This window comes from Bombus flavifrons, chromosome 2 (assembly GCF_040668555.2).
Source record: "Bombus flavifrons isolate JBK064 chromosome 2, iyBomFlav1_principal, whole genome shotgun sequence".
Lineage (NCBI taxonomy): Eukaryota > Metazoa > Arthropoda > Insecta > Hymenoptera > Apidae > Bombus > Bombus flavifrons.
This window is the reverse complement of record NC_138443.1, coordinates 3898366-3924674: the sequence shown is the minus strand read 5'-3', so window position 1 is coordinate 3924674 and position 26309 is coordinate 3898366. Positions and strand designations below refer to the sequence as shown.

Here is a 26309-nt window from a genome sequence, read left to right as displayed (position 1 = left end):
CAATAATTATAATCATACTGTAATGTATCACGTAAATACGCATTTTTAGAAAAATACTAAACGCGTAATATCCTATATTGTATATTTATTACAATGTAGTTATTTTATATGTATGTAATATAACTAAAATTATTTATAACAAAATAATAAGGCTTCTGATATACATCCATCAAAATATTAGTTATCTTTCACGATATTTTCTTAAAACTATCTTTCATTTCCTTCAACGTAAGAATGCTAAAATAACGTATATAAATAATATATAATATCATCGAAGGTTTTCTATGTATGGAAAATATTTAGCAGAGGATAAGCACATTTTTAATATAATGTATAGCATTTATATTATATATCAATGAATTTTTTTTCATCAAATACTTTACATTTTCAATTTATTTACGTTTTTATAGCGTTACATCCAATAAAGTATTCCTTATCTTTAATATTTTCTTTTATTTTGTTAATTTTACAATATAAAGTTTGATAAAAGAATTACTGCAAGTCGGAAGATCTTCTAAAATGCGCAGAGGTCGTAAACGGGCCTTCATCGGCAAATCCAGCGATCTCTTGTGGGATAATTGCATATTCTTCTACACTAGTGCATGGTCTACACATACATTCTAAAGGCGCCTTGGTAATTACCTATGAACGAATAATTAGGTGGTAAATTGAATTATTTATATATATACATCCTTAAATTTTAATAAATAATAATACTTTAATTTGATTTGTTATACATGTTAGTTATAAATTATATAAACAAACTTGATTTTGTATTTATAAATAGTTCTTATAGGATAATCCAATTCAAATGACGCGCGATATTCATTTTCAGATGCGCTTTCCACTGATCAGTTAGACAAAAACAATATGGCTGTGAGGAACTCATGGTATCAAAAGATTTGCTCCTGATTTTATAGTGCGAGTGACTAATCGGCCAATACTTCATTAATTTATCACATTTATCCAAAATGTTAAAAAATCTATGATTAAGTCAAAGCATTAACCTAACCTTTCGGAATTTCTTTTCGCCTGGTTTGGCTCTCGGACAAAATAAGGATACACTGGCCTCTCGTTCACCGCTTTCTTGACAACACATGCAACTCCTCTCCATTTGCCAAATTTTTGATCCAGATACCTGTAGAAACAGGTACGAATGAATAGATGTTTATATATATTAATTTGTCAATTTTCTATGAAATATATGGTTGAGATAACATTGTGCAGAATACTATGATATTCAGTAAATATGAATATAAAACTGATGCCTAACTGCATGTTTATAGGAATTATAAATAATATAAGTAACAGAAAATACTTAGAATTTTTTATACATATATTATAACCATGAACGAAAAACAGTGATACCCACATCTTATTATGCACACTTATACAAATCAGAATATTATAAATGTTTAAAAGAATATTTTTAAGTTTAAATGTTTACATAAACGTCGATTATTTTAATGTTAATATTAATATAAAATAATATAAACCGATTATATATAACAAAATTTGAAAGATTTTTAAAACTAATTAATATAAGTAATATGTTTTTATTTATTTTTAATCAGTAATTAATGAAAAAATATAAAACTAAACAAATATTTCTTAAAGAATTGTCTATTGTTTTTATTCTTAATGTAGAGAAGATTCATAAATTTATTTGTATAAAAATAAAATACAATGTATTTTTCTATATTGGAAATGTTTTTATTTGTTTATATTGATATATTTGTAAGTGAAATTACTTGTTAGTTTATATATTACCTGTAGGTAACTGCTACAACGTCCTCTACAAGCATAACTAGGAATTGGTTTTGGAACACATCCTGGATATTGCAAAAAGTGGATAACTGGAGTTGCTTGACATTCATCAACGCCTATAAGAGCTTCTGCAGTTTCGCTTAGCAGGCATATTAAAACGCTGGCACCTACTACACAGTAAGTAATAGAATAATATAAATGTTACATTGACATACATTATACTTTTATGTTTCTTATTTTGCTTATAATTTCAGTTATAAAATTTAATTTATTTTATTTGCTTATATTAATTTTAATGTCAATGTACAACACAAGTATTATAATTCTTTATTTACCAATATGATATAGTAACATACTGTTAGCACGATATTTTTCCTCTTAGATCTACCACTTTACTGTGCTTAGAGATTGTATGTTCTATCCTTTTATACCCTGTAGGCGATCATGTTTCCTCCCTTCCCTTTTCATGCGTATGTTAATAGCACTAAGAAAGGGATTAAATATATGGTATATAGAAGTACTATTAGGAAATAAAAATGTTTTTGAAAATATTGTTTCATACATGTAGCAAACATTTTTACAAAATATTCTTTCATACTTTAGATTTATAAATAATATTTTTTATAATATTCAATGATAATATTCTATGAAAGCAATTTGTTATAAGTAAAGTCAAAGTTTAATTTCCTATAATTTTTTATACATTACAACTTTTTTTATATTGTTATACTTTTATTATAAGTTATCACTATATATTTACAAATATAATGACATTTGTAATGGTAATAATTATATGCATGATATATTAACTACACATATATGTATATAAAAATTATATTCTATAATACTATAATCTTGATAACAATTAAAACATCTAAATCATGAATAATTTTTAGAATATTATAATCAATACAAATTCTAGTTACATGTTAAATTTTATTTATATTTATATATTTATAATTTTATCTATATACAAAATTTCTTTTAATTTTAAACAATTCCTTTTTAAATCAATTGTTTATACAAGTAATATTATATAATATTATTTTCCATTGCAGTATAATAGACTTTGACAATAATTTGTTGTACATTACCATAGTGAAAATTATAATATTCAAACAATAAACTGTATATAAACTATGGTGCTTTATTGATTAAAATGGCAAAGAATTATTTTGTATATTTTACAGCATATATACATACTTCTAGCTGTTAAAAATTCTAAAATATAGTGTTATTAGTGTTTTTTATAATGTTATTATTTGGCTTAGCTTTTAACTATTTTATTCATGATAAAATTGGGAAATTAATTATTTGTTATATGTTAGTTATACTAATAACCAGTTCATTTTATCTATTATTTTAATAATGTTTTAATCTATTTGTTGTAATAATATGCATTAATATAATCTATGTGAAATTTAATTGATAATTATCTTGAATTCCATTCACGATTATATTAAATATTTTATATCAATTTTTTTTTTATAAATAAAATTCTATTTTTGTTAAAATTTCTAGTCATAAATAAATTAGATTTTATTACTCATTAGTTATGGAAACAAAATTATATATAATATAAAAACCAACAATCTTATATTGAGCATCATAATATCTATCATTGTTTTTTAGTATTTAATTTATAACATTTCAAAATGCACATTTAGTTAATCTAGCATTGTAGTTTTTAATTATGTATTTTTTAATACAGTTTACAAATATAAGAGGAATGGGAAAGTAAATTGTCTTAAATATGTTCTATATTTTTATTTTAAATCACATTATTTGTATTACATATAATTTCTATTTTATATTTTATTAATACTTTTGTAAAATATTTTCATATTTATCGGGATATATCACCGCATTTAATACATTTACATTCTGCTGGTTCTCTTATCTTGATTTCCATTACTCCATCTTCTTCATTCATTAATTTTATTCCATCTGCATCATAACAATGGTGTAGTGTGATGTGCCTTTCTTTTAAATAACTCTCACGACAGCAATAACATTCCTATTGGGGAAATAAAAATAAATTTCAAAAATGTGTATTTCCTTACTTTTATACGAATTTTGTTCTTCTTTTAAACAGTATCCTCACCTTTGAGAATCCTGTTGTACTTGCAACACTTGGTTGTACCTGTGAACTGCAAAACCCTTCACATTTTGTAACAGTTATATCTCCACTACATGTTCTTTTTAATCGACCTATTTCATCATATTGATCTAAAATAATCAAAAAATATCTTCGTTTTACATATACTTGCTTGTATATGAAGCTAATTAATTCAAAATAAAAATAGTACCTTTTGTAATATGTACTTCTGACTGTAGTGTTTCACAATTTTCATCATCTGTTACTTGAGCAACTGTATCATTCATATATATAAACGCTGTTAATATAAAGAAAAGTGCAAATATAAACATTGTGATAGGAATTCCTTTAAGTGATATTTGTTTTACTTAATCTGTTTTGAATATAGTAAAGGTATGGTCAAAGATTCTGACTGAAATGAAAGAACAGAAAATAAAACAGATGCTTTTATAGGTAACTTTCCCTCCAACATGTTGTTACTTAGGGGTGCTGAACTCCTGCTAGGAAATAATAGCATAGCTGAATCAGGATAAGTTCCCCTTGCTTTTACATTGTACACTGCTAGATTTTTTTCTACTGTACTTTTTCAGTATTTTGCATTATGACTCTAATGGATCTTTTATGTCTTCATACACTGTGGGTGACCACACTAAAGAAGCATTACTGATGTTATTTAGATGCTGAATCTTGTATGCTTTTTATAAGATTTCTTTACTGTATGATTAAAACATAGGTATAAGTAAAAACATGGTAAATTTTGATTTTACCTTTTTTTATTTATATGCACTTTTAATTGAAGTAATACAAATTAATAGCATTAGTGATCATTTCTTGTACCTCCTGGACAATTATCTCTTAAATCATCTTCATCTAGATGTGCTACTCCACACCAAATACAATAAAAATATTTTTCTCTTAAATATTTAGTTAAAATTTCAAGTTTTCCACTAACAGGCAAAACGTCATCGTCTTCCTCTGTATCACTATTATCATCATCTTCATTATCTTGAGGTAACCAAAACCACATTTCTCGAGGCTTTTTTATCTCTTGTTGCATATCTAATTTCTGACAAACTTTTTGGCTTTTATACAAGTCTGTCTTTAATAATTGTTCTGTTCTTTTTTGTGCGATTCTATCTCGAAAATCCTTCATACTCTTATTATCTAATTTATCATGATGCGAATTATCTTTCTTTTTCCTTTCTTTTTTTGCAATTCCTTCCCCTAAACCTTGCCTGTCTAATTTTACTTTAAGGCTAATTGGTTCAATCCTTCCTGATCCTGTTTTACCTATGCCTTGACCAGGTTTATATCCCATTTTCATAATCATTTCATAACCTAAGAATAAATTCATAAATTTGTATAATCAAGCATTACAATAATATAATATGCCATTAAACCAGAAATTTTAGTAGAAACAAAAAAAAACAAACCTTTATTAGAACTTGTAATTGCAGAGGATAAGCCTGCTTCTCTTTTTTCTTCCTCAATGTGTTTTATGCTATTTTTTTCATTCAATTTTGTTTCAATCTGAGTTTTCTTCTTCATAAGTTCAAATTTTCTTTTATCTGCATGTCGATATATGAGACTCGATGAAGTAGATTTTTCAATTCCATGTAAAAATTTATCTGACATATAATCTTCTGTATCTGACATGTTTATTTATTCGTTTATTTTTTGTGACGTTTTATTGTTATAAATATAAATTATGTTATTGTTTCTTGGCTATTTATACATGAAACACAAAGTCTTATAAAATTACAAAATACTTATTAATCACTGAAAAAAAAGATATACATAGCTACTTGAACATATATGTGTATGGTATGTACATACATGTAAAATATTTATATGTTGTTAAGTTACTTATATTCTTTTATTTCATATCTCAGTTATAAGAAGTAAATATAAAATTATATATAATCAAAAAATGAATTGATATTGAATATTAGAATATTTATACATGATTTGTACGTTAAAAATACCATGAACTTTGTTTAAAACCGTGAAATTTACTACGTAACCTTATTTAGGTTATATTCACAGTGTATCCGGATACAATAAGCTATTCGACAAACATCGATCTTCATATGTTTTCATATAAGAATATTCAAATCGAATATTTTTAAAGGTATTCATTAACTCTATAATAGTTTTATTTATCTTGTTCAGTTATTTACAATGTTTTATGAACAACAATTTTATATTTGCATGATTTTTGTGAATCGTACGTAAATTGATATCTAGTATTCAATCATAAAAATTTGTACTAATTAGAATTTCATAAACAGAAATAAATTTTTTATACATAAAAAAGAATTCCAATAACTCATTGTGAATTAATTATTCCAGTTTTGAAAGTACAACATTTAATAAGCTATTACTCTGAAATTATAAAACTTTATATATGTACATTATAAAATTTGCGTTATAAAAATAAGCTACCAATACTTCTAAATATAAATTATTCTTTTTATTGATCATATTAGTATTTTATCAAGTACTAGCATTATTAGAAACGCCGTGAATACGTATATTCATTTTGTATTCTTAATTAATTTTTAAAAGTTTTTTTTATAGCGATATTATTATCCTATTCTCTTGTGCAAGTCTATCTGAGTTCACTGATGCATGCGATGTCCATCGATATTTATATGGAAATATTTCCTTTATACTACACATTTTGTATTTTGCAAACAAAAATATAAATATATTCTTTAATACGATAAACAAAAATACAAGACCAGAATATTATATATTGTATTCTTCTATTTTATGTTGTGACAGTAATTAATACTTCTATATTATAGAGTATTAATCTTTTATAATAAACTTAATAAATTTGTTTTACTAAATATAAATAACGTAGAATAAATAGCATAAAATAGACATTTTTTAAAAATTAGCATAATTATTTGAAAGAAGATTTAATGATTTTAGTTATTTATGAATAGTGCTTTATATCACTGATTCGAAATATATACACCAATTTTATAGTTTTTAATTCTGCCATTGGTTCTTTGGTTATAAATGCCTTTTTAAATGTCTCTCTTTAAATACGTTTCTTTCTTTCGTGAATGACTGTCGCGATGTAGCACGCCCAAGTGTCTACTTTGAATTTGCTACACCGTTGTAGTCGTATAGATGACTATACTGCCGTCGGTCGATAAACAGCGAAACGCGGAACTGAAAAGTACTGAGTTAAAGGAATGTGGACCGCTTGTATCTTAATACAGTAATGCAGTAGTTCGAGAATAATATATTTGATCTTAATCTAGTTGATCACAACATCACTCGGTTTATCATGTTCGAGTATTGTTGAATACGCATTGTGTATTTCACACTTTTCTAATGAACTTCCTTGAATGTATCGTCGAAGACATCAAAGTGCAAGGGAACTGGTACGAAGGACGAAAGTGTGAAAGCGTACGCTCACTGCTACTTACTCGAAGAAACATATCTTTTGGCTATTCTTAATGCGTTCGGAATATTCGATTTCATTATATTGTTGATGAAACGTTCGTTTGTTTAATTAACCAACCAAGGAATATTCTGGACTCGAGTAATTGGCGAATACAGTGTAACTGTAACGTTTGTACGAGGAATTTTACGATAAATAGAAAAAGAAACACCACAAGACTGTTGAGATAGTAACGGAAGTTTTTTTTATTGCAAAAACATGTGAATTCGTATGTCACTTATTATTATGACAAATTTTAAGTTTTGGAAAGTTGATGTATGATCCTCATGTTCAAATTATAGGATCGAGTGTGAATAGTAACTTCCGTGACAAACCAACACGATAGTAAAAATATTCGATGATATTAAAACGCGTGACTTTGAAATTTCACAAATTCCCTCTTCTTCATTATGTATCAATAATTCCTTTTTCATACGAATTTTAAACTTTTCTTGAAAAACTTGCCATTCTTTGGATTTTACATCGGCTATGGTTGTAGCCAGTGGTGAGTGGGTACAAAATGCCAGTTTTCCTGCCAGTCAGAATTCCAACTTGAAAATAAACTCTATGCAAAACAACAAAATGACAGCCAAAGGAATTTTAATTTGCCGTGATAATTCTCATCCTTTTGAAGAACGTACATTGACACTGGAGCAACCTGTTAAAATTGGTCGCTCTGTGGCAAGAGCCAGAGCTACACCAAACAATGCCATTTTTGATTGTAAAGTATTATCCAGAAACCATGCACTGCTATGGTATTCAGGTGGAAAGTTTTTTTTACAAGACACACGTAGCAGTAATGGTACATTTGTTAATAATCAAAGACTCAGTGCAGCTAGTTTAGAATCAGCACCTAAAGAAGTATGTTCAGGTGACATAGTGCAATTTGGAGTAGATGTGATAGAAAGTACAAAAAAAGTTAGACATGGATGTATAGTTGCAACGTTAAAATTATATTTGCCAGATGGAAAAGAAGCTAAAGCTAGTCTTAGTACATCGGTTGCATCTCCACTCAATAATGTTTCATTGGAAGATGTGTACAAACTGAATCAAGTCATGCAAGAAGCCTCAAGACGCGAGAAAGCACTTTATTCTAAGTTAGTACATCTTCAACAACTTGTAGCAAATACTCGAAAGGCTGCTAATCAATCTTGGAAAGCATTGATAACAGAAGATCGGTTATTATCTTGGGTGGAGAGTATGGAAAATCAACTGGCTGTTTATTCTAAAAATTATACGGAAGATAAAATTAGAAACGAATTAGTATTGCTTCAGGAAGAAAAAGTACATTACCAAAATGCAGCAAAAGAGGCATTACAGAAAGTATTACAAGAAAAATTAGAGGTAACTCAGAGATTAGTCCAATTAGAAGCACGTTTAAATGAAACAGAAGAAGAATGTCAAAGCCTTCATAATGTAGCAAAATATACTCAAACAGAGTTTCAGGAGTTATGTAGCAAATATACAGAAGCACAAAAAAAATTACAAGAAACTACAAATAAACTAAAAGAAAGTGAAGAAAAAATACAGGATATAGTACAAAGCACAGAACAAGAAAAGCAAGAATTTTTAAAGAGACTCGAAGATCAATCTAGAATTGAGAAAAATTTGCAGGCAAGATTACGTGATTCTCGATTAGATTCTGTGAATATCTATAAGCAGATCACAGCCCTCAGAAATTACATGCAAATTTTGCAGGACATGAATTCAAAATTAATAACAACTGGCATAGTAGATGCAAAGGATGAAGAAAATCCTATAGAAGCCATCAATATTATTCTTAATAAGTTAAATTCCATTCATGTTGACAACGTAGACATTGATTTAGAGACAAAAATGGACTTTTATTCTGTAAAAGATGAACAAGATAATCAAATTAATTCACAAGATATCGATTCAAATCAGCTGAAAAATTCTGATGATTCTTTTTCAAAAGAACAATTAGATGATTCATTGGTTAATAATGATAATTCAACGGAATATATTTTACCACCGCCATCTCGAAAAACTTTAGTTAATGGAAATGTAAATATAAATAATACAGATATGAATTCAGAATCTGATGCTAATTCAGATGCAACAGATGATACGTGCAGTATTACCAGTGATGATACAAGTGAGAAATCTGTTATAGAAGTTAAAAAAGAAGAACCTGTGTATAAAGTGGCAGAAGAAATTTTTGTACCTTATAAAATGGAAGTTAGATTTATGTGCGAAGAAAATGTTAAACAGCTGGAAATTTCTCATTTATCTCAAACTGTACAGAAATTAAAGGGAAACGAAGAAACAGAAATGAATGTTGGCAGCATGAGCAATATTAACATCACTTCAAATGAGCCTGTCTCTATGGAAATTAATCAACTTGAAAAGAAAGATGAAACAGATAAAGATAGCAGTGAATTAGATGAAGACTATGAAGAAGAACATTTAGAAGGAGATTATGTCAAAACTCTAAAACCATTATCTAAGAATGATACCACACAGCAAGGTGTGCATACCAGAGAATATTTACTGCAAACTTTGATAGGATCTCTAGATTCGCTAAAAGTCGAAGACAATTTAGAATCGCAGCAAACCATCAAGAAAGAGCTAGAAAGCCTAAAGGACTGGTTAATTTGTGAATCTCATGAAGAAATTGTTGAGAAGCTAAAACAACTGTATTATCGTGCCAAGAACGAAGCTCAAAGAATTCAAGAGCTCCATGAAGAATTGGTTATTTTAAAAGAAAAGTACAATGCATTTGTTGAAGAAAAAGCAGAGCTCTTGAAAAAATATACATCTGTTAAAGCACAATGCGGTGATTTGTTAAATACAACTTACACTATACCAATACATTATGTGGCACCTATTGCAATTATATTAATATGGATGTTGCTTGAAAAAATATTTTAATGTCTTTCTTTTTGTTTTTTGTATATAACTTTAACATTGATTAATATTAAAGTTTCTTTTCTTTTTCCTTTTATTTTCGTAATTTTTTTGTATCGTTTGCTAAATACTTCGAGAATACAGAATATAACAAATTGGGTAGCGTGTAGGTTCAACAAAAAAGTCTTGAACATTTTTATACCAACAAAAATATTAAGAATTGTATATATTTTTCCGATATTGTTGTTGAAGCACCAATCTCAAAAACCTGCTCTGATAAATGACAAGAATAATGCAAACGTATACCATGTTACCGTTTAAAAACAAGGAACCAAAATCAAATTAAGCAGAGAATTGTAGCAATAAATATGTACATAGAACAAAATTCTAGGCTAGGAGAAAATGTATTAGAAAAAATATAGACAATACCATGTAAAATGTTCAACATGCTGCCAATCTCGATATCATATCTTCTTGAATAAAATGGTATTAATCTCTATTTACAGATATTACACACGTTTACGTCATTATTTTTTGCGATCAATTCAAGCACTGCACCCTACGACTCAAATGTATCATTACATAAATTATAAATAACGTTTATATGCAAAGAACGATTTTTATAAATGCCTGTGTCGATATATCCTACGTCTTGATAAACTTTCCTTAATATATTTCTTGTAGAATTAGTGGTTTGAAATCCGTTCTAATTAAAAATACTCGGTATTTATTTAAACGATTTCGGAATTATTTATGTTCAAAGTGTAAACCAATAATTAATTCGACTCTTTTGACATTTTTTAATGTTAAGAATTTTAATGAGAAATATAGTAATTATGATAATGATAAGCCGAAATAAGTCGAATTATCATGCTCTTTGATCAATAATTACATTATTATATAATCTTTTAATTGTAAATTAAAGAAATTATTTAATGTTAAGTCTTAGTTGATTTTAAATTGCAGCTGTTTTTTCCTTTTTCAACATGTAATTATCTTCTGTACATACATAAATAATTTGTTGATATAATGTTTAACACTCTTCAATAGCTTGAAGAATTGATCAATAATTTTTTTCGTTTCCCATTTCGTTATACATATTATGTGCTTTTCTTTTTTTGTTTTCTGTTTCCCCCTTTTTTTTATTTTTTACTAGTAGAATGACAATAGAAGCATATCGATTCGAACGACCTAATAAATTTTAAGACGAAAATGATTCTTCAGTGCGAAATTTTTACTGTGGTTCTTATTATTAAATCGATGTATTTAGCGGTTTTCCAAATATGATGGCCTAGATGTCTGTTTCTAACAAAGAAGAACAAAAAAAAAAAAAAGACGGACAATGTTGTAGTTATACTTTTCTATTTATTCTTTTTATACGAACGCGACTAAAATTAACCGTATTTTTTTAATTCACTAATAGTTTAGTTACAGTGCCATTGCCCGATCTATTTCTGCCCTATTAAACGCTAGATACCGATCGATTGTAAAAGCGAATGATATAAAGTGTGTTCAGTTTCCCAAAAAAGAACATTGGCCTGGCCGCTTTATAGGGACGTTATTTTCTTGGTAGATTGAAATTATATTTACGATCGTGAAGGTTTATATAAATAATAAGGTAATATTGTATATAACATTGTTGACCTCTTACCACTCATGTAATAATCATTATATAAAAAAAAATAAAAATTAATTTAACTGAAGTCTTTTACTCTTCTTCACCAACAACCTATGTTAATCATCGATCAATTTATACAATGAATATGGAAATTTATTAAATAATATCTGCAAAAATCAGATATTGAAAAATTAACAAGGAAGTTTTAAACACATATTATACATGTTTTACTCTATATTCTATTCATTATACTAATACCTACTCACAGTAATTAACATTATGGCTTAATATTACGGTGCATAATTATAACTCGTACGAGGTGTAATTATAGTTCGTACACGTGTTGGATTGTAGCGTCTTGAATTACCAAATTGTAGTAAAGTTCAGAAAATGCTTCTGTGATATAATACCGTTTTTTGGCATGACTACATATACGCGAACTAAAAATATCTCCACCGCGAGAGAGTTGCGTAATCGTAATAAATATTTTAATCATTTAATCTTTCGGCGATATATAATTAAACAATTGGGCAAGGTAGTTCTTCGTTTTTACAATATTGTATACATATATGCCAAATTATTTTCAAAGTATAAAAATAGCATTATTTATATGCGTGTATGTACGTAAGTTGATTAAGTTAAGCATTAAATGTTACAGGATTTTACGCGACAAGAGAAATATTATCTTCTATATTATATCTGTTATACCCAGAGATTTTTCTTTACGATACACCTTTGCCGACTATGTTATGTAAGTGCAGAAGGATGCAAGTCAAGCACGTTTTAGAATGAAGTAACAAATTAACGGCATCATAGAAAATATTTGAAATGACTCAAAAATCATATATTTGTTAATTGCTAAAATAAATCTTGCGTTTCTAAATGTTTTTCTGATAAATAATTCTAAAAACAATTCGATGTTGCAAGAATCATTTTATTTTGACTGGTTTTGTCAACTTGTTTTATGATTCTATACTGATATATTCGATATCGATATTGTTCTAACGTTCCAGTTTTTGACAATAGGAAAATCGATGACAATGTATTTTATTTCCTATGTTCAATTTTACAAATTCTATCTTTGTACAAAATAAATTGATTTACCTGTTACCAATTGTATTATAATAAACTGTTTTGTAATTACAGCACATACGTATAACGTGTGAGTAATAACGATTGATTAAGAATTCGTTACGAGGTATGATCGCAATGTATCATCGATGAAGAAGCTGAAAAAAAAGTCGGATAGCACGAGAGGCGGGCAAGCGAGCAAGACAGTAGGCGCGACGAATGTAAGCGGAGATGCATCACCTACCCGCGTATGCAGAGACTTTCTGCGAAACGTGTGTCATAGGGGTAAACGTTGCAAGTATTTGCACGAACGTTCCGAGGACGATCCTGTAGAAGAATACACGTTCTGTCACGACTTTCAAAATGGGATGTGCAATTGGCCTGGCTGCAAATTCCTTCACTGCACAGAAAGTGAGGAGAAGAGATTTCGAGCAACAGGGGAATTACCTGCTCATATCTTGAGTAGGCTCAAAAATAATAATGAAAAGTCCGAATATCCAATGTGTAAGGATTTTATCAAGGGTAGCTGCCAAAGGACAAATTGTAAATTTAGACATTGGAAAAATGAAGAACCACAACATAATTTGATCGCAACATCCCATCATAATGTGTCCAGGCCGCAGCACAATTTCAATGGTACGAGTAATGGCGAGAATCGCAGATACGAGGAGGATAGAAAGTGAGTCTCTTAAAAATTTTACTGTTTATCTTCTTTCTATCTAAATTATTTGACGTGTATCTTAAAAAAGACAAAACTTTCGTCAAATGCTTAATATATTTTGAAATATCCCAAAATATCTTTGAAATATATTTGTTTAATGATATATTTATATATCTTTATAGCTTTCACTGGCAAATGGAAGATCAACACAATTTAGTTACAAATAATAGTTACAGTACATCATCACATCCACCTGATTATATAGGACCTCCTGAACCAAAGAGACGAATAGTTTCTGGTGAAACTGTTGTTCATTTTGAAACTTCACCACTCGTAGGCCAACATACCGCGCAACCGGTTACTCCAGGATATTATTATCCAGTGATACCGCGTAATGAAGCTAGAGCAATTGTTTTGGAAGATGAAAATGCGTTACTAAGAAAGAAAATAGAGGAATTAAAGAAGCAAGTCAGTATTATTTAATTTTATTACTATAATTATTTTCAATTCGATATAATTCCATTGTTATAATTATTTTCTTTATATTGTATATGTATAATTGATGTATTTATACGTTTTATTTCTTTAGGTTAGCGATCTAACAGCAACTAATGAATTTCTTTTGGATCAAAATGCTCAGTTAAGAATGTCAGGGAAACGAACTGCAAATGTAACAGCTGTTACAGTTCCAGCAGTTACTATCACAAACACTGTTCCACCATCGCAAGCTCCAACACCTCAACAAATGGTTAACGCAGCGGTAGCTGCTGGAACTTTACGTACAGTTACTGCAAGCGTTGCGACAGTTCCTGTAAGTATAGCTACAGTTGCGCCTGTTTCTATTGCAGCAGTTTCAATGGCACCAGTATCAATCCCGCCGCCTATCGTTACGATGGCTCAACAAACGATTACGATGAGCGGTTCCGGTCCTCAGGCAACTAATCAACAGCCACCTAATACACAGCAACCTGCTAGTTTACCTCTTTCGATATCCGGTGCTACTGCACCGTTGGTTTCGTATCCCATTATGACTCAAGAACTTAGGCCTGTGTTGCAGTAAATAAATTATAAGCACGAAGGGAACGTCAAATAGTACCTCAAGCACATAGACAAGTCAAGAGTGCTGTCTCCTGCATTCAGTCTTTCAAAATAATACTGTATTTCTTCGACTACAAGTAATGAATGCGAATGAAAAGAAAAAATGGAGAAAATGTCTGCAGACTATAAAAAAAGATGAAAATGTCATATTAATTAAAGAATGCGACATCTTAAATATTTATATAGGAACTCATAGAAATTATCATACAGAGCAAAAATAACGATCATAACTGTTTTGTACTATTATGTCTTACAGCTGCTTAAGTTGAATATTTTCGTTCCTTTCAGTAATTTATCCTGCAGAACGTGAATGCCGATTACATTAATATGTTAATATGTGCAACACAATAAATGTCCAAAGTGTGTATAGATTTAGATTAATAAGAATACTGATCTAGAACCATGTCAGATGGTCAAAAATGATATTCTCTTATTCTTTTTTTAATAATGTAATATCATGAAGATACAAATAATTTTGTAGGTAATTTTTTGTATCATTAAAAAAATAATCTCGTACAAGTAAAAAAATTTGTAAATTAAAAAAGATATAGATAAGAAATGACTCGTTTAGACTAATATGTTAAGATAAGTACAAAACTAGAATGAAGCATGTAAATGAATTATATTGAAAGTTCAAAGTTAAGGTTTATCACTGCGACAAAAATGGTGGTGAACCTTATGATTGTTCTCTATGCACTGCTGTAAATAGTATTCTGTTGCTTCCTCATTTTCTCAGAAAAAATTTTTATACTTCCATCTTTTTAGCAAATAAGTTAACGATTCTTATAAAATAGTGATATTTTAATTAATTAAGTACTTATTGTGAACTTTTGTGTTTTTACAATTTTACTTAAGTAAATGGCTTTGGGTTTAGGTGATGGAAAGTAAAGACTATGGATTTAAACCTGACCCATAAATGTAAGAATCAGGTATACAGATAATGTAATATGCATCCCATAAACCAAATAAATATGTGTATGTTTTCAAGTCATATTATTAGTCATGGGTTGATATATGTGTATATATTTTGCGTAATTAGTATAAGATATTGAGCAATAAGTACTCGTATATTTTATATATGCATACAAATGTATAATCTTTTATGTATAACTTTATGTTAATAAGCACTTCATTAAAAAGATAGACCTTCTTACTTTAAATTCTTCAGAAGTAGCACTCGTACTACATTCTTTGTTCACATAATTGAAGTTTTTAAGATTTTATTTTGTTACTTAATATTTTATTTTATTCTAAAAAATTATGAAAAAATGTATTTCATATAACTTTTGTTTAGTTTACCATTACGTTCTAAACGTTATTCTTATTAATGAGAATCGAATGTTCTGACATTTACAAAATATTACGAAATATTTTTGATTTCTGAAATTGTAAATATATAAATTGTTCAAACAATTGTATTGCTTTGATGTTCAAAATGTTTATAACTGCACTGATTGATAAATTCATAAAATGAAATAAATGTGCTTACATATAGATCTGCAAATTATTTATTCTCATATCCCACTTTTTAATTATTATTTTTATAGAGGTAAAATAATCTTGTGGAGAATAATCTTAGAAATCTTGTGAATAAATAATAATGAATTATGTATTTAAGAATAAATACATCTTGTTATAAATTATGTATTTATAATGTACAAAATTTGCATTTTAATATTTTCAAATTTGAAAAGCTATATGTATGTAAAAAGATCTCTATTTCTTCCTATGAGTTCTAATAAATGGGATTTGCAAAGCTCTTTGTCCAGATGGATAGTTTAGACTACTTTTGCAAACACAGATTGATTAGCCATATCTCTACAGTAATATCCTCCTTTGTAGGTATTTTATGAATGTAAAGATTGCCATCACATAAAGGAAAAAGGTAATATAATAGGAATGTTAAAAAATACATTTCATAATTTTGGGAATGTTTGCTAACTGTTTCAAAAACACTGTTGAAAATAAATTTTTGTATGTACATATAGAAACACATGGACAAATTTTTCTATAATAATCTTCTTTGATATAATTTCAATTATGTGTTATTTGGCTATTTATTTATACAAGATATACTAGGAGTAATAATCAGTGATACGAAAGATATTAAGAAATTCGCAAGTTACAACTGAACCCATGAGTTTGTATTTCCATCACTGTTACAACTTCTTATTCTGTCTTAATAATTATCAATGTTGCTTATGTACTAAAAACAAGTTATGTAGACCAAAATAATTAACCAGTTAAATTTGTTTTTAAGATCTCAAAACATTTTCTCACGTAATATGTCTTGACTCATGCTATTTTTTAAAATACATTATTTATATATAAAATTATATATCATCATTTTATGGATACATTTCATGTTATCTAAAAAGTGAATATAATTATATATATCAGATATAAATTTATCATAATTATTGATATTATATGAATCACTAATAATAACTCATAATTCATTCACCAATTCAAATATAAAGCAAATAGTAATTGTAATCTTGTACCTTATACTAACATATATGTATATCTCAATTTCTACAACTGGAAGAACTGTAAAGCATGATATACGAGGATCATGCAGAAAGTACTACCCGTTTATTATATATAGCAACTATATAAAACGATGGAATGTATTTATGGAAGGTCACCTAGCTTCATTCATGTATTGACATAAGTCATGAAAAATTTTGTGTTTAAATATTTAATATTGTCTTTGTATCACACGTTTAAGATGACGAGGCGAATTGAAAATCTTGTCGATGACGCTTTTACGCTTTTCGAAGGCTGAAAAATTCTTCCAAAAATTATTCATTACCGAATTACAGCAGGTAATGATAATAGAGTTATGGATGAATTATTAGTAAGATCGTGGGTGCGATAATTCAATAGGGACAAAGAAACTGTGCGTGATCATAAGTATTCAAGTCGTCCGTTTCTGATTACAGAGGAGCTCAAGATCGTGTCTGTGATTTAATTGCAAAATGACATTCATTGCAGTTTTTTTGGAAAATTTCAAGAGTTTTTTGGTCGATGATGTTTCACAAGAAACGATGATTTAAAGGATTGCGTAAGATGATGATCATGTGAACTGGCGGCGGAAGTGTATGACGAAGATATACAAAAACTCGTATAACTTTAAAATGTAAAGCTGGTGGTTGTATCAAAAATAACTTAGTATATATACTAAATTTAATATATATATTGAAATTACAAATAAAGAAAACTTTTTAAGATGCATTTGTATTGTTATTTCAAAACGGGTATTACTTTCCAGACGACCCTCGTATATTTCACTTTGTTTACAAAAAAAAAATTTTAGTAAATAATATCATTACATCCTATATTTTCAAATGTGTGTAAAGTGTGTAATAGCTATTTACTTTCTTAAACTATCTTATTTATTTATATAAACAGGTTAATTTCTAAATTTGACAAATGCAGTATTAAAATCTCACTATAATTTGGTATTTGTGTTTATAAGCATTTGTAAGTGAATGACTATTACACTATAGTTGGTAAAGACCATATTTTTCTACTTCGTAACCAATATACACCTGCTAGTAAAACAGTACAACAAAGTCCAACCAAAAAACGTAACTTCCAATGGTATTTGGAAGCCTTTAAAACATTAATAATTCTAATAGTTTGCTCTCTGGTATCATGTACATTACCAGAATTTTCAATAACAAAATTTGCCATTTCTGCTTTCCTTTCCAATGACATTTGTGCAGCAATTCTTAGTTTTGCTTTAGCTTCTGAGAAACCTGACCTTTCCATAAGTCGTTGTAATTGCAAATCTTCTTCGCTAAGGTAAAATGTACAGTTTGTTTTATATTTAATAACTTTAAACTATTGATTAGTTTAAATATTGATTATTTATTGATTAGTTATTAATTAGTTTATGTATATGTATTCTTATAATTGTTAGTAAATGAAAGTCCTTACCAAGTTACAACAATTATTTTATGTAAATAATTCAACATATGTCTTGTTTCAAAAAGTAATGGCAAATCCATAACTATAAACTGATGTCCTTGTAGAAAATATTTGAATGTTTGCCAATATATTTCTCTATATATTTCTGGATGTGTTATAGCATTTAATTTTTTTCTTTTTTCTACATCATTAAATATTATATCTCCAAGCTTCGTTCTATCAAGTTCATTTGTATCTAAGAACATTTCTGAACCAAATTCTTTTCGTATTTTATGCCAAGCTGGCTTTCCAGGTTCTACAACTACATAATATGAAACATATAAATTTTTAAACGAATGAATGAAATATATATCTTTTTTACATATACGAAGTAATAAAAATATAAACAATATATATATATATATATGTTATATTGTTTATATATATATATATATATATTAAGAAATATGAGAGCAAAAATATTAAAATCATCTTATAACAAATTACATCGTAATTATCAAGGAGAAAAAGTTTTGTTTCGTTTCTAACCTTTTCGTGCAATTTGATCAGCATCAATGACAGGTATACCGAATTCATGAAAAATAGCAGCAACACTACTTTTCCCAGTAGCTATTCCTCCTGTCAAACCTACTAAAAACATTTCTTATTAAATATGTATTTATTTCTATTCCCTGATCCCTTTCTTATCAGCTAAACGAATATTATTACTGTTATTAGCATTGCAAAATTTGATCCTATTTGACATTAGTCATGTTACGACGGTTTTCACTGAAGTCAAAACCTTTTCTTTTGTATAATTTCGACATACAGTATTATTGAAATTAGATACATCATCTAATCAACGATGTATGAAATGAATCAAACATAATGAATAATAACCTAATTTGCTATAGATTAATGATTTAATAAGACTGATAAAAATGTCCAATTTGAATTTGAATTTTGATAAATTCAAGAAGATAATTTTTTGAATATTTCAGTAATTTCTTATTTTATATATTCCGCATTTACGTAAAATATTTTACGATCTTTTAAGATAAATAATGATTTATTTAATAGTAATCATCAAACTCATGAAACATGGACTAATATTGATATCAGTTTAATTCTACAATTTCATTAATTTCTATTTTATTAATTATTATACTAGATTATATAAATGTAATTTTTATATTTAAAATCAATACATATTTTATTCACTAATATTGTACAATATATTATTCACAATTACATATAATTTATTTAAAATTGTATATTTTTTTTACTGGAATCCTTCGACATTTTTTTATTATTCCAAATTATAACTACAAATGTGTGTATATTATGACTTACTACAATATGATATTTTTTAAATAAGAAACACAGTTGTGGTGATAATCATAGTATAATCGGGCGAGAGGTAATTCTATGTGAAAAAATAAATCGAAAATATAGAATAAAATTTTTTCATATGATGCTTTGTTTCTGAGAAAATAAACTTTGAATATTTGTGAGATATAGTTTAACTTGGTTAAGTACCGATCACGATCATATAAACAGATCTCGACATTCATATACCGTAACTAGAGAGGAAATTTCCCTCTATCGTTAGCTACCATAGTTTAGGGAAAACCGTTCGAAAATTGAGTCGTGACTAGTTGTGAAAAATCTATATGGAAGACAAGAAGTTCTTGTTCTGCGCGTGTGTGACATACTATAAATGTTTCAAACAGAGGCAGAAACACTCTATTCATCTCTGTTTGTCTCGCAAGAACACGGACTTTGTTAATCTTCCACTTTGATTTTTCATGACTAAGAACGACTCAAGTTTGGGACGGTTTCCCCTAGCAAGTGTCGAGATCTATAATATCATGGTACCAATTAGATAGAATAACACAATCGCACAATAATTAAACTAAGTTACCTCAGTAAGGGAAATTAATTGTTTATCTTTTTTGTGGTGAAGATAAGAAAAGCTTTCTTTTCAAACGATAATAGATCAATGAAATGATGTAATAATTTTAACATGTTCTCCATACACATTAAACTTACTTTCTTCGCGATTTGTTATAATCAAATCTAAATTTCATTTTAATAGTAATTTTAGTAATTGATCGGCTACAAATAATATTTCTGGCGTGATGTACCTGTTTTGCATGTGTATTCGTTTACAAAAACGATAAAAATAGAAGAATTAACTGCAAACAGGGCTTGATGTCATGACTAATTCGTGATGCACGATTTTCATCCATTATTTTCATTATTGAGGAAAATTTATGGTAATTATTTAGAAGTTTGCCTTCACTGCCAATTTCGATATAAACCTTTTGAATAGGTTGTCGGGACCATGATTCTGAACACCTTTGTGTAAAACAATATTACAAGCGAGTTCGGGGTAGTCACGTTTACAGCAGGTTTTGTGGATTCGAAAATACCGAACTCGCGTAGTTTCGTTTCAACGTTCGTCTGTGTCAACGATTGTGTAAATGATGTCCGAATATACTAGGCATCACAGTCGCAAAACGATAAGGTCTGCTAGCCCACGATGCCGCACGGGCAGTGAAATTAAATACATTGATGATACTTATTCTTAATTGAGTTATAACAGACATTACTTGCAGTTTCGCATATGCAATTGTTTACGGTGTCTTCAAGCTCGATCAACCCTTGTTTATAAACAGAAGATAAATTATCGATGGTTGGCAATCGATACTGGCATATACGCTGTTGTCACGTCGAAGAGTGATGATTTCCTCGCGTTGTTTGAATGATTTCGCGTAGGTTTAATCGTTTCACGAGCAAGGTAAAAAAAATTCAGACTTTAGATATGGTGGCAAAATTTATTATGTGAATTCAACAAAGTGACGGTTAAGAATGTCAGGACAGAGTGTCGAGAGCTGATTTTGGGAAGGTTTATATACTATGGGTTTGGCTCTTATGGAGGGGGTGTTGTCGGGGGTGTCACCGGGACCTAGGTCAGAAGTGGCCATGCTGTTACTCTCTTCTAACGCTGGGACACTGTCTACGTTGTTGCTTCGATGACCTGCAGAATGTTCGTTAGGCCCCCCTCGTTTTTCTATTCCTAATTTATGGCTCTGTGACACTGTCACACACGCACGATTATAGACAGAATTTGCTGTAGTTGCACCGTAGTTTTTTGCGAAGGAAACCTCCAATAATTGCAGAAAAAGAACACCAGAAAGGGAGATTCCCCTTGATGCAGTGGAAAACTCGATGGTTCACCGCGGTAGAATAGTGTAACATGATACAATGTCAGATATCGCTGAGACAGTGCATGTAGGTACTAATTTAAAAAATAAATTTTATTTCTGACTTTTTTAAAAATTAAACTTCTACTAACGTATTTGTAATCTTTCCGATTAAACGAGGTATAATTTGAATTATATTTATTTATTGATATGTATTTAATTATCATTTATTAAGTAAGCAAGGATGTTCCAAATTATATTGTGTTTGTTGTTATTATAATTAGAGAAATGTAGCATACATATTGGTAAAGATTTCATTCATCACAAATAAAAAATAAGAAGGTTTGATTTTTGAATTGATGGTTTCAGCTTTTCGCTGCTCTGTAAGAAAATGTCTTTTTTTGTTATTATTTAATTAGTATTTTACAATTTGTCCAGCTGGACATTCGGTAAATTTTTCTAGTTTAATTGCTAAATAACATGTGGATGGCTACCCCCAGCGGGATACCATATCGAGTTTAACTTTTTTATTTCTTTAGCGAGGTCAGTGGGATGTTTTCTTTTTAGCCCTGTTTCTATGAGAGTTTTGCTTGCTTCAGTAGCCTGCTGGTTTGAATGTGTTGCCGTTCTTTCTCTGTATTTTTCTGCCGATTTCTTCTTTGACCGTTGGTATTTTTAAGTCTTTGCGTATATCCTCATTTCTGACATACCATGGGGCATTGACTATTGTTCTTAGTATCTTCGATTGTAGCGACTTTAGTTTATTTATGTGGCTCATTGCTGCTGTCCCCCATAGTGGTATTCCGTATATGACTTCAGTTTTATTCATTCGGTATATGACTGCTGTTTCTGGATTAGTGTGTCTGACTAGTACAGCCGTATCGTCCGCGAATGTCAGTATTTTGCTGTTGGTAATTGTTGATATGTCGGCCGTGTATAGCATGTATAATATTGGCCCTAAAACGCTTCCTTGCCGTACCCCTGCCTTGATGTCTTTAATTTCAGAATATGCGCCCTTTATTTTTACTACAAAGGTTCTGTTGCTTAGGTATAATTTGGGTAAGTGGTGGATTTGTTCTGGGAAATGTTTTTTGATTGTTTGTAGGAGGCTTCCATGGTTCACTTTGTTAAATGCTTTCTCGATGTCCATGAAGAGAGTTGTACAGTGTTGTTTCTTTTCTATTGCTAGTAAAATTTCTTGACGAACCTGTGCATTTGCTCTATCGTAGAGTGTTTGTTTCTGAATCCAAATTGGTGATCTGGTATCAGTTTTTCCTTATCTGTTATTTGTTTTAAGCGGGCGTAAATTATTTTTTCTAGTATTTTGGATAGTACAGGAAGTAGTGAAATTGGTCTGTATGATGCTGTTTGGTGTGGGTTTTTGCCTGGTTTAGGTAACATTATGATCTGTGCCAGTTTCCATAGCTTAGGAAAGTATTGAATTATTAGTATTGCATTGAATATTATTGTAATTAGTCTTATCGCTTTTGGCGGAAGGTTTTTCAAGATTTTATCATTGATTAGGTCGATTCCTGGTGCTTTATTGTTTTTTGTTTTTTCGATTATGTTTCTAATTTCTTGTGCTGTTGTTTTAGGTATGATGTAGTGTTTGTCGGTTGAGGTACTAGTGGTTACTGCATCCTCGTCGGTATGACAATTGAGGTTGCTGTTATTGATATTATGGGGTGTGAATGTGTCGCTTAGGTGGTTGGCAAATTCTTCCGCTTGTTCTTCATTGCTTCTTTTTTTGTGTTATCTGCTTTTCTGATTGCTGGGACTAGTTTTATTGGCTTCTTTATTTTTTTTATCGTTTTCCATAGGGAGTAGTTGGTGTTCTCGTGTGCGGATAATGACTCTATGAATTTTGTGAACTCGTTGTTGTTGTGTTCTTTTATTTTGTTTTTTATTTCTTTTGCAAGTTTGTTTAGGTGTTTTTTGTTTTCTTTTGTTCTATGTTTTTGCCATTTTGCTTTCGCTTTTCTTTTTTCTCTGATTTTTTCGAGGATGTCTGGTGGAATGATTTTTGTTTGTCTATTTGTTGATTCAGGTATGGTGGTTGCCCATGCTGCTTCCTGAATAGTTTCTGTAAGTGTTGTTACTGCTTGTTCGAAGTGTTCAGGTGTTTTCAATGGGATGTTGCAGTTGATTTTGCTCTCAATTATTTCTTTAAATGTTTGCCAATTGATTGTTTTGTTGCTTAGTGTCTCTGGATTGTTTTGAAGTTTTGGTTTTTTTCTATATGTAATTATTATGGGTGTATGGTCGGAGCTAAGCTCGAGGCTGGGTGCTATATTTAGTTTATTTGCGTTTAGTCCCTTTGTAACTGCAAAATCAAGTAGGTCAGGTGTTTTGCTCAGATCTGTCGGCCAGTATGTCGGTCTTCCTGTGGATAATATATTGAGGTTATTGTTTGTAATGTATTTTTCCAAGGTTCTACCTCGAGGTGTAGTGATTCTTGATCCCCATATTGTGTGCTTTGCATTGTAGTTTCCCGCTGCGATAAACTTATCACCTAATTGTTGAAAGTACTCTTCCCACTTTTGAGGTGTAATTTTGTTTCTCGGCGGTACGTATACTGCTGACAACTGAAAATGGTTGCTGCTAGTTTGTACTGTAACGGTGGTTGCTTGTATATGTTCCTTACTGACTTGGCTGTTTAGGTGACGTTTAATGTCGTTTTTTATTATTACTGCGGTCCCTCCGTGTGCTTTTCCTGGGGGATGCTTGGTGTCATAAATGGTGTAGTACGGAATTTTTAAATAGCTTTTTGTAGTGAAGTGCGTTTCTGATACGAGTAGTATATCTATGTTGTTACTGTACAGGTATGTTTTGGTTTCTAGGGCCCTTTGTTGTAGGCCGTTAGAGTTCCAGGCTGTTATTTTAAGCGTGTCCATTTTTATTTCTTATTTTTTGCTCAGCATGTTTGTGAGTAGTTGTAGCATAAGTGTTATTTGTTCCGTTTGCTGTCTGAGGGTTGCGTTTTGTTCGATTATCATTTTTGTAAGTATATCAGTATTTTTAATTGATTGTTTTAGTAGTTCTTTGATTTCTGTAGTGTCTTCGGTGTTGTTGGTTTGACTCTGATTGTTAATGGGCGTTTCTTGTCTGATATTTTGTGTTACTTGCGCGTAACTTCGGTTTACTTGGATGTCTGTGTTTCTGATTGTAGATTTTATTTCATTTTGAGTTTTCAATGTTGCTTTGTTTCTTTGTTCTGTTTGTTTGTATTTTGTTGTTGTTGGTAGTTATCAACTGATCTATTGCGAAGTGGTGGAAACAGTTTACGTTGTAGTTGTTTCCTGATTTCACATCCTTTATAGCTGGCTGGGTGGTTTCCGTTACAATTGTAACATCTAACTTCCTCAATTTTTCCTGTGTATGGGCAGTGTGTTGTTAAATGGCTTTTTTGCACATTTAACACATACCGGGCTTCTATTGCAATAGTTTTTTGTGTGTCCGTATTGTTGGTACCGCATGCATTGAGGTATTTCTTTTTTGTAGCGTGGTGGTTCCACTGTTACTATTGTGTTTAGGATTTTGTTGACTTCATATATTGCTTTATTGTTGGTTCCCGGTTCTAGTTCAATTAGGAATAATGGTAGTGGTTGTTTGGTGTCATACCTGGTCATATTATTGATTGCTCTTGTTTTGTGTCCTATTTTTTTTAGTTCCTCACTTAATTTTTCTATGTTGGTTTTTGGATGTAGTCCTCTTATGACTACTTTGTAGCTCCTTTCTGTTTTGAGCTGGTACGTGTGGCATTTTTCCCTTAAGTTCGTTTATTACTTTTCTATAGCTTTCTGGGGAGTTTGGATTTTTACCTGTTCCAGTTTTACTTGTTTCATTGTGTAATTTTCCTCCCAGCTATGTTGTTTAATCTATCAATAAGCGGGTCTATTATTTGCGCCTCGACAAATATTGGTGGTGGTTTTGTAATGTGTGTTGGTTGAGTTGTGATTTTGCTTGTTGGGTCATCGTCTATTTCTTCCGTTAGTGAGCTGAAAGAATTTCTTAATAGTAATTCTTGCAGCCATCGCTGTTTTTCTGATTCTATATTACCTATAATTTTTCTTTTTTTATTATAGGTCGCCACCTTCCAGCTTCCATCCTGTTGTGTTGTTTCTTTGTTCGTTTCCATTTCCACTTCAGTTGTATCTGAGCAGTCCTGATCTTGATTTATTTGTTGACTTGGCTTTGTTGTGTCTGTTGTTTTGTTTATATAATATTGTTCGTCTTTATTAATTATCTTTATTGGTGTAACTTTCATTTTGTTTTTCTTTATAGTCTTCTTAATGGAAAACGTAGGTTTCCAACATTTAGCTATGGGCGTAGCCGTTCGTGTATTTATTTTAGTCACTTTCCGCACTTTTATGACGCACTGTACCACCGCTGCTTCACGTCCTCTCAGCTCGGCTGCTCGGGCAGAACTCGTGAATTTAGGTGAACAAAAAGACAACAAACACTGCCAAATGGTAAAGCTCCAAAATGCAACAGCAAATACCACCAATCAAGATAAACAAAGGTGAAATATATTACATAAATAA

General features: G+C 29.8%; 6 protein-coding genes across 15 annotated transcripts; 2 read left to right on the top strand and 4 right to left on the bottom strand.

Annotated features, from left to right (window-relative positions):
• Positions 1-421: 421 nt before the first annotated feature.
• Positions 422-1944, bottom strand: Burs (Cuticle-tanning hormone bursicon; the record flags this gene model as incomplete). Its single annotated transcript, XM_069131842.1, has 3 exons — positions 422-642; positions 1013-1138; positions 1771-1944. Coding segments are annotated over 3 exons (450 nt in total), but the record flags the coding sequence as incomplete, so codon positions are not given.
• LOC138190049 (zinc finger CCCH domain-containing protein 10) lies at positions 1803-16135 on the top strand. 3 transcript variants are annotated; one of them, XM_069132513.1, is made up of 4 exons: positions 1803-1944; positions 12958-13561; positions 13726-14011; positions 14133-16135. In XM_069132513.1, the coding sequence occupies exons 2-4, from the start codon at positions 13032-13034 to the stop codon at positions 14601-14603; spliced, it is 1287 nt and encodes a 428-aa protein (XP_068988614.1). In that variant the 5' UTR covers positions 1803-1944; positions 12958-13031; the 3' UTR covers positions 14604-16135. The 3 variants fall into 3 exon arrangements, with proteins under 3 accessions (XP_068988614.1, XP_068988616.1, XP_068988615.1); XM_069132515.1 differs by lacking the exon at positions 1803-1944 and adding an exon at positions 5859-5996; XM_069132514.1 differs by lacking the exon at positions 1803-1944 and adding an exon at positions 12070-12562.
• Positions 3504-4211, bottom strand: Pburs (bursicon subunit partner of burs). The gene is made up of 3 exons (XM_069132519.1): positions 4077-4211; positions 3872-3996; positions 3504-3784 (listed from the first exon to the last, which is right to left on the bottom strand). The coding sequence occupies exons 1-3, from the start codon at positions 4195-4197 to the stop codon at positions 3614-3616; spliced, it is 417 nt and encodes a 138-aa protein (XP_068988620.1). The 5' UTR covers positions 4198-4211; the 3' UTR covers positions 3504-3613.
• Positions 4101-5842, bottom strand: LOC138190050 (G patch domain-containing protein 11). 5 transcript variants are annotated; one of them, XR_011176188.1, is made up of 4 exons: positions 5702-5842; positions 5299-5590; positions 4633-5203; positions 4101-4163 (listed from the first exon to the last, which is right to left on the bottom strand). XR_011176188.1 is itself a non-coding variant. In XM_069132516.1 (3 exons), the coding sequence occupies exons 2-3, from the start codon at positions 5519-5521 to the stop codon at positions 4683-4685; spliced, it is 744 nt and encodes a 247-aa protein (XP_068988617.1). In that variant the 5' UTR covers positions 5522-5590; positions 5702-5842; the 3' UTR covers positions 4621-4682. The 5 variants fall into 5 exon arrangements, 3 of the variants coding, with proteins under 3 accessions (XP_068988617.1, XP_068988618.1, XP_068988619.1); XR_011176187.1 differs by lacking the exon at positions 4101-4163 and adding an exon at positions 4379-4514; XM_069132516.1 differs by lacking the exon at positions 4101-4163 and having other exon boundaries at positions 4621-5203.
• Positions 6315-11792, top strand: Slmap (Sarcolemma associated protein). The gene has a single exon (XM_069132512.1). It carries the CDS (start codon positions 7815-7817, stop codon positions 10215-10217), a length of 2403 nt encoding a protein of 800 aa, XP_068988613.1. The 5' UTR covers positions 6315-7814; the 3' UTR covers positions 10218-11792.
• A 462-nt stretch (positions 16136-16597) lies between the features above and the next one.
• Positions 16598-19873, bottom strand: Dpck (Dephospho-CoA kinase). Of its 4 annotated transcripts, none has more exons than XM_069131339.1 (4): positions 19843-19873; positions 19106-19207; positions 18587-18878; positions 16598-18446 (listed from the first exon to the last, which is right to left on the bottom strand). In XM_069131339.1, exons 1-4 carry the CDS (start codon positions 19856-19858, stop codon positions 18143-18145), a joined length of 714 nt encoding a protein of 237 aa, XP_068987440.1. In that variant the 5' UTR covers positions 19859-19873; the 3' UTR covers positions 16598-18142. The 4 variants fall into 4 exon arrangements, with proteins under 4 accessions (XP_068987440.1, XP_068987425.1, XP_068987433.1 ...); XM_069131324.1 differs by lacking the exon at positions 19843-19873 and adding an exon at positions 19286-19448; XM_069131332.1 differs by lacking the exon at positions 19843-19873 and adding an exon at positions 19286-19448 and having other exon boundaries at positions 19106-19204.
• Between the last annotated feature and the right edge of the window lie 6436 nt (positions 19874-26309).

Bases quoted from the DNA above. Each gene is read 5' to 3' on its own strand.
- Dpck (XM_069131324.1), bottom strand. From the start codon at position 19,322: ATGTCAAATAGGATCAAATTTTGCAATGCTAATAACA. The intron at 18,879-19,105 runs GTTAGAAACGAA...CATATTATGTAG, and splicing joins TGATCAAATTGCACGAAAAG to TTGTAGAACCTGGAAAGCCA. The intron at 18,447-18,586 runs GTAAGGACTTTC...ATTTTACCTTAG, and splicing joins AAAATAATTGTTGTAACTTG to CGAAGAAGATTTGCAATTAC.
- Pburs (XM_069132519.1), bottom strand. From the start codon at position 4,197: ATGTTTATATTTGCACTTTTCTTTATATTAACAGCGTTTATATATATG. The intron at 3,997-4,076 runs GTACTATTTTTA...TGATTATTTTAG, and splicing joins AGAAGTACATATTACAAAAG to ATCAATATGATGAAATAGGT. The intron at 3,785-3,871 runs GTGAGGATACTG...TTTCCCCAATAG, and splicing joins GTACAACAGGATTCTCAAAG to GAATGTTATTGCTGTCGTGA.
- LOC138190050 (XM_069132516.1), bottom strand. From the start codon at position 5,521: ATGTCAGATACAGAAGATTATATGTCAGATAAATTTTTACATGGAATT. The intron at 5,204-5,298 runs GTTTGTTTTTTT...ATTTATTCTTAG, and splicing joins AATTACAAGTTCTAATAAAG to GTTATGAAATGATTATGAAA.
- LOC138190049 (XM_069132513.1), top strand. From the start codon at position 13,032: ATGAAGAAGCTGAAAAAAAAGTCGGATAGCACGAGAGGCGGGCAAGCG. The intron at 13,562-13,725 runs GTGAGTCTCTTA...ATATCTTTATAG, and splicing joins AGATACGAGGAGGATAGAAA to CTTTCACTGGCAAATGGAAG. The intron at 14,012-14,132 runs GTCAGTATTATT...TTATTTCTTTAG, and splicing joins TAGAGGAATTAAAGAAGCAA to GTTAGCGATCTAACAGCAAC.
- Slmap (XM_069132512.1), top strand. From the start codon at position 7,815: ATGGTTGTAGCCAGTGGTGAGTGGGTACAAAATGCCAGTTTTCCTGCC.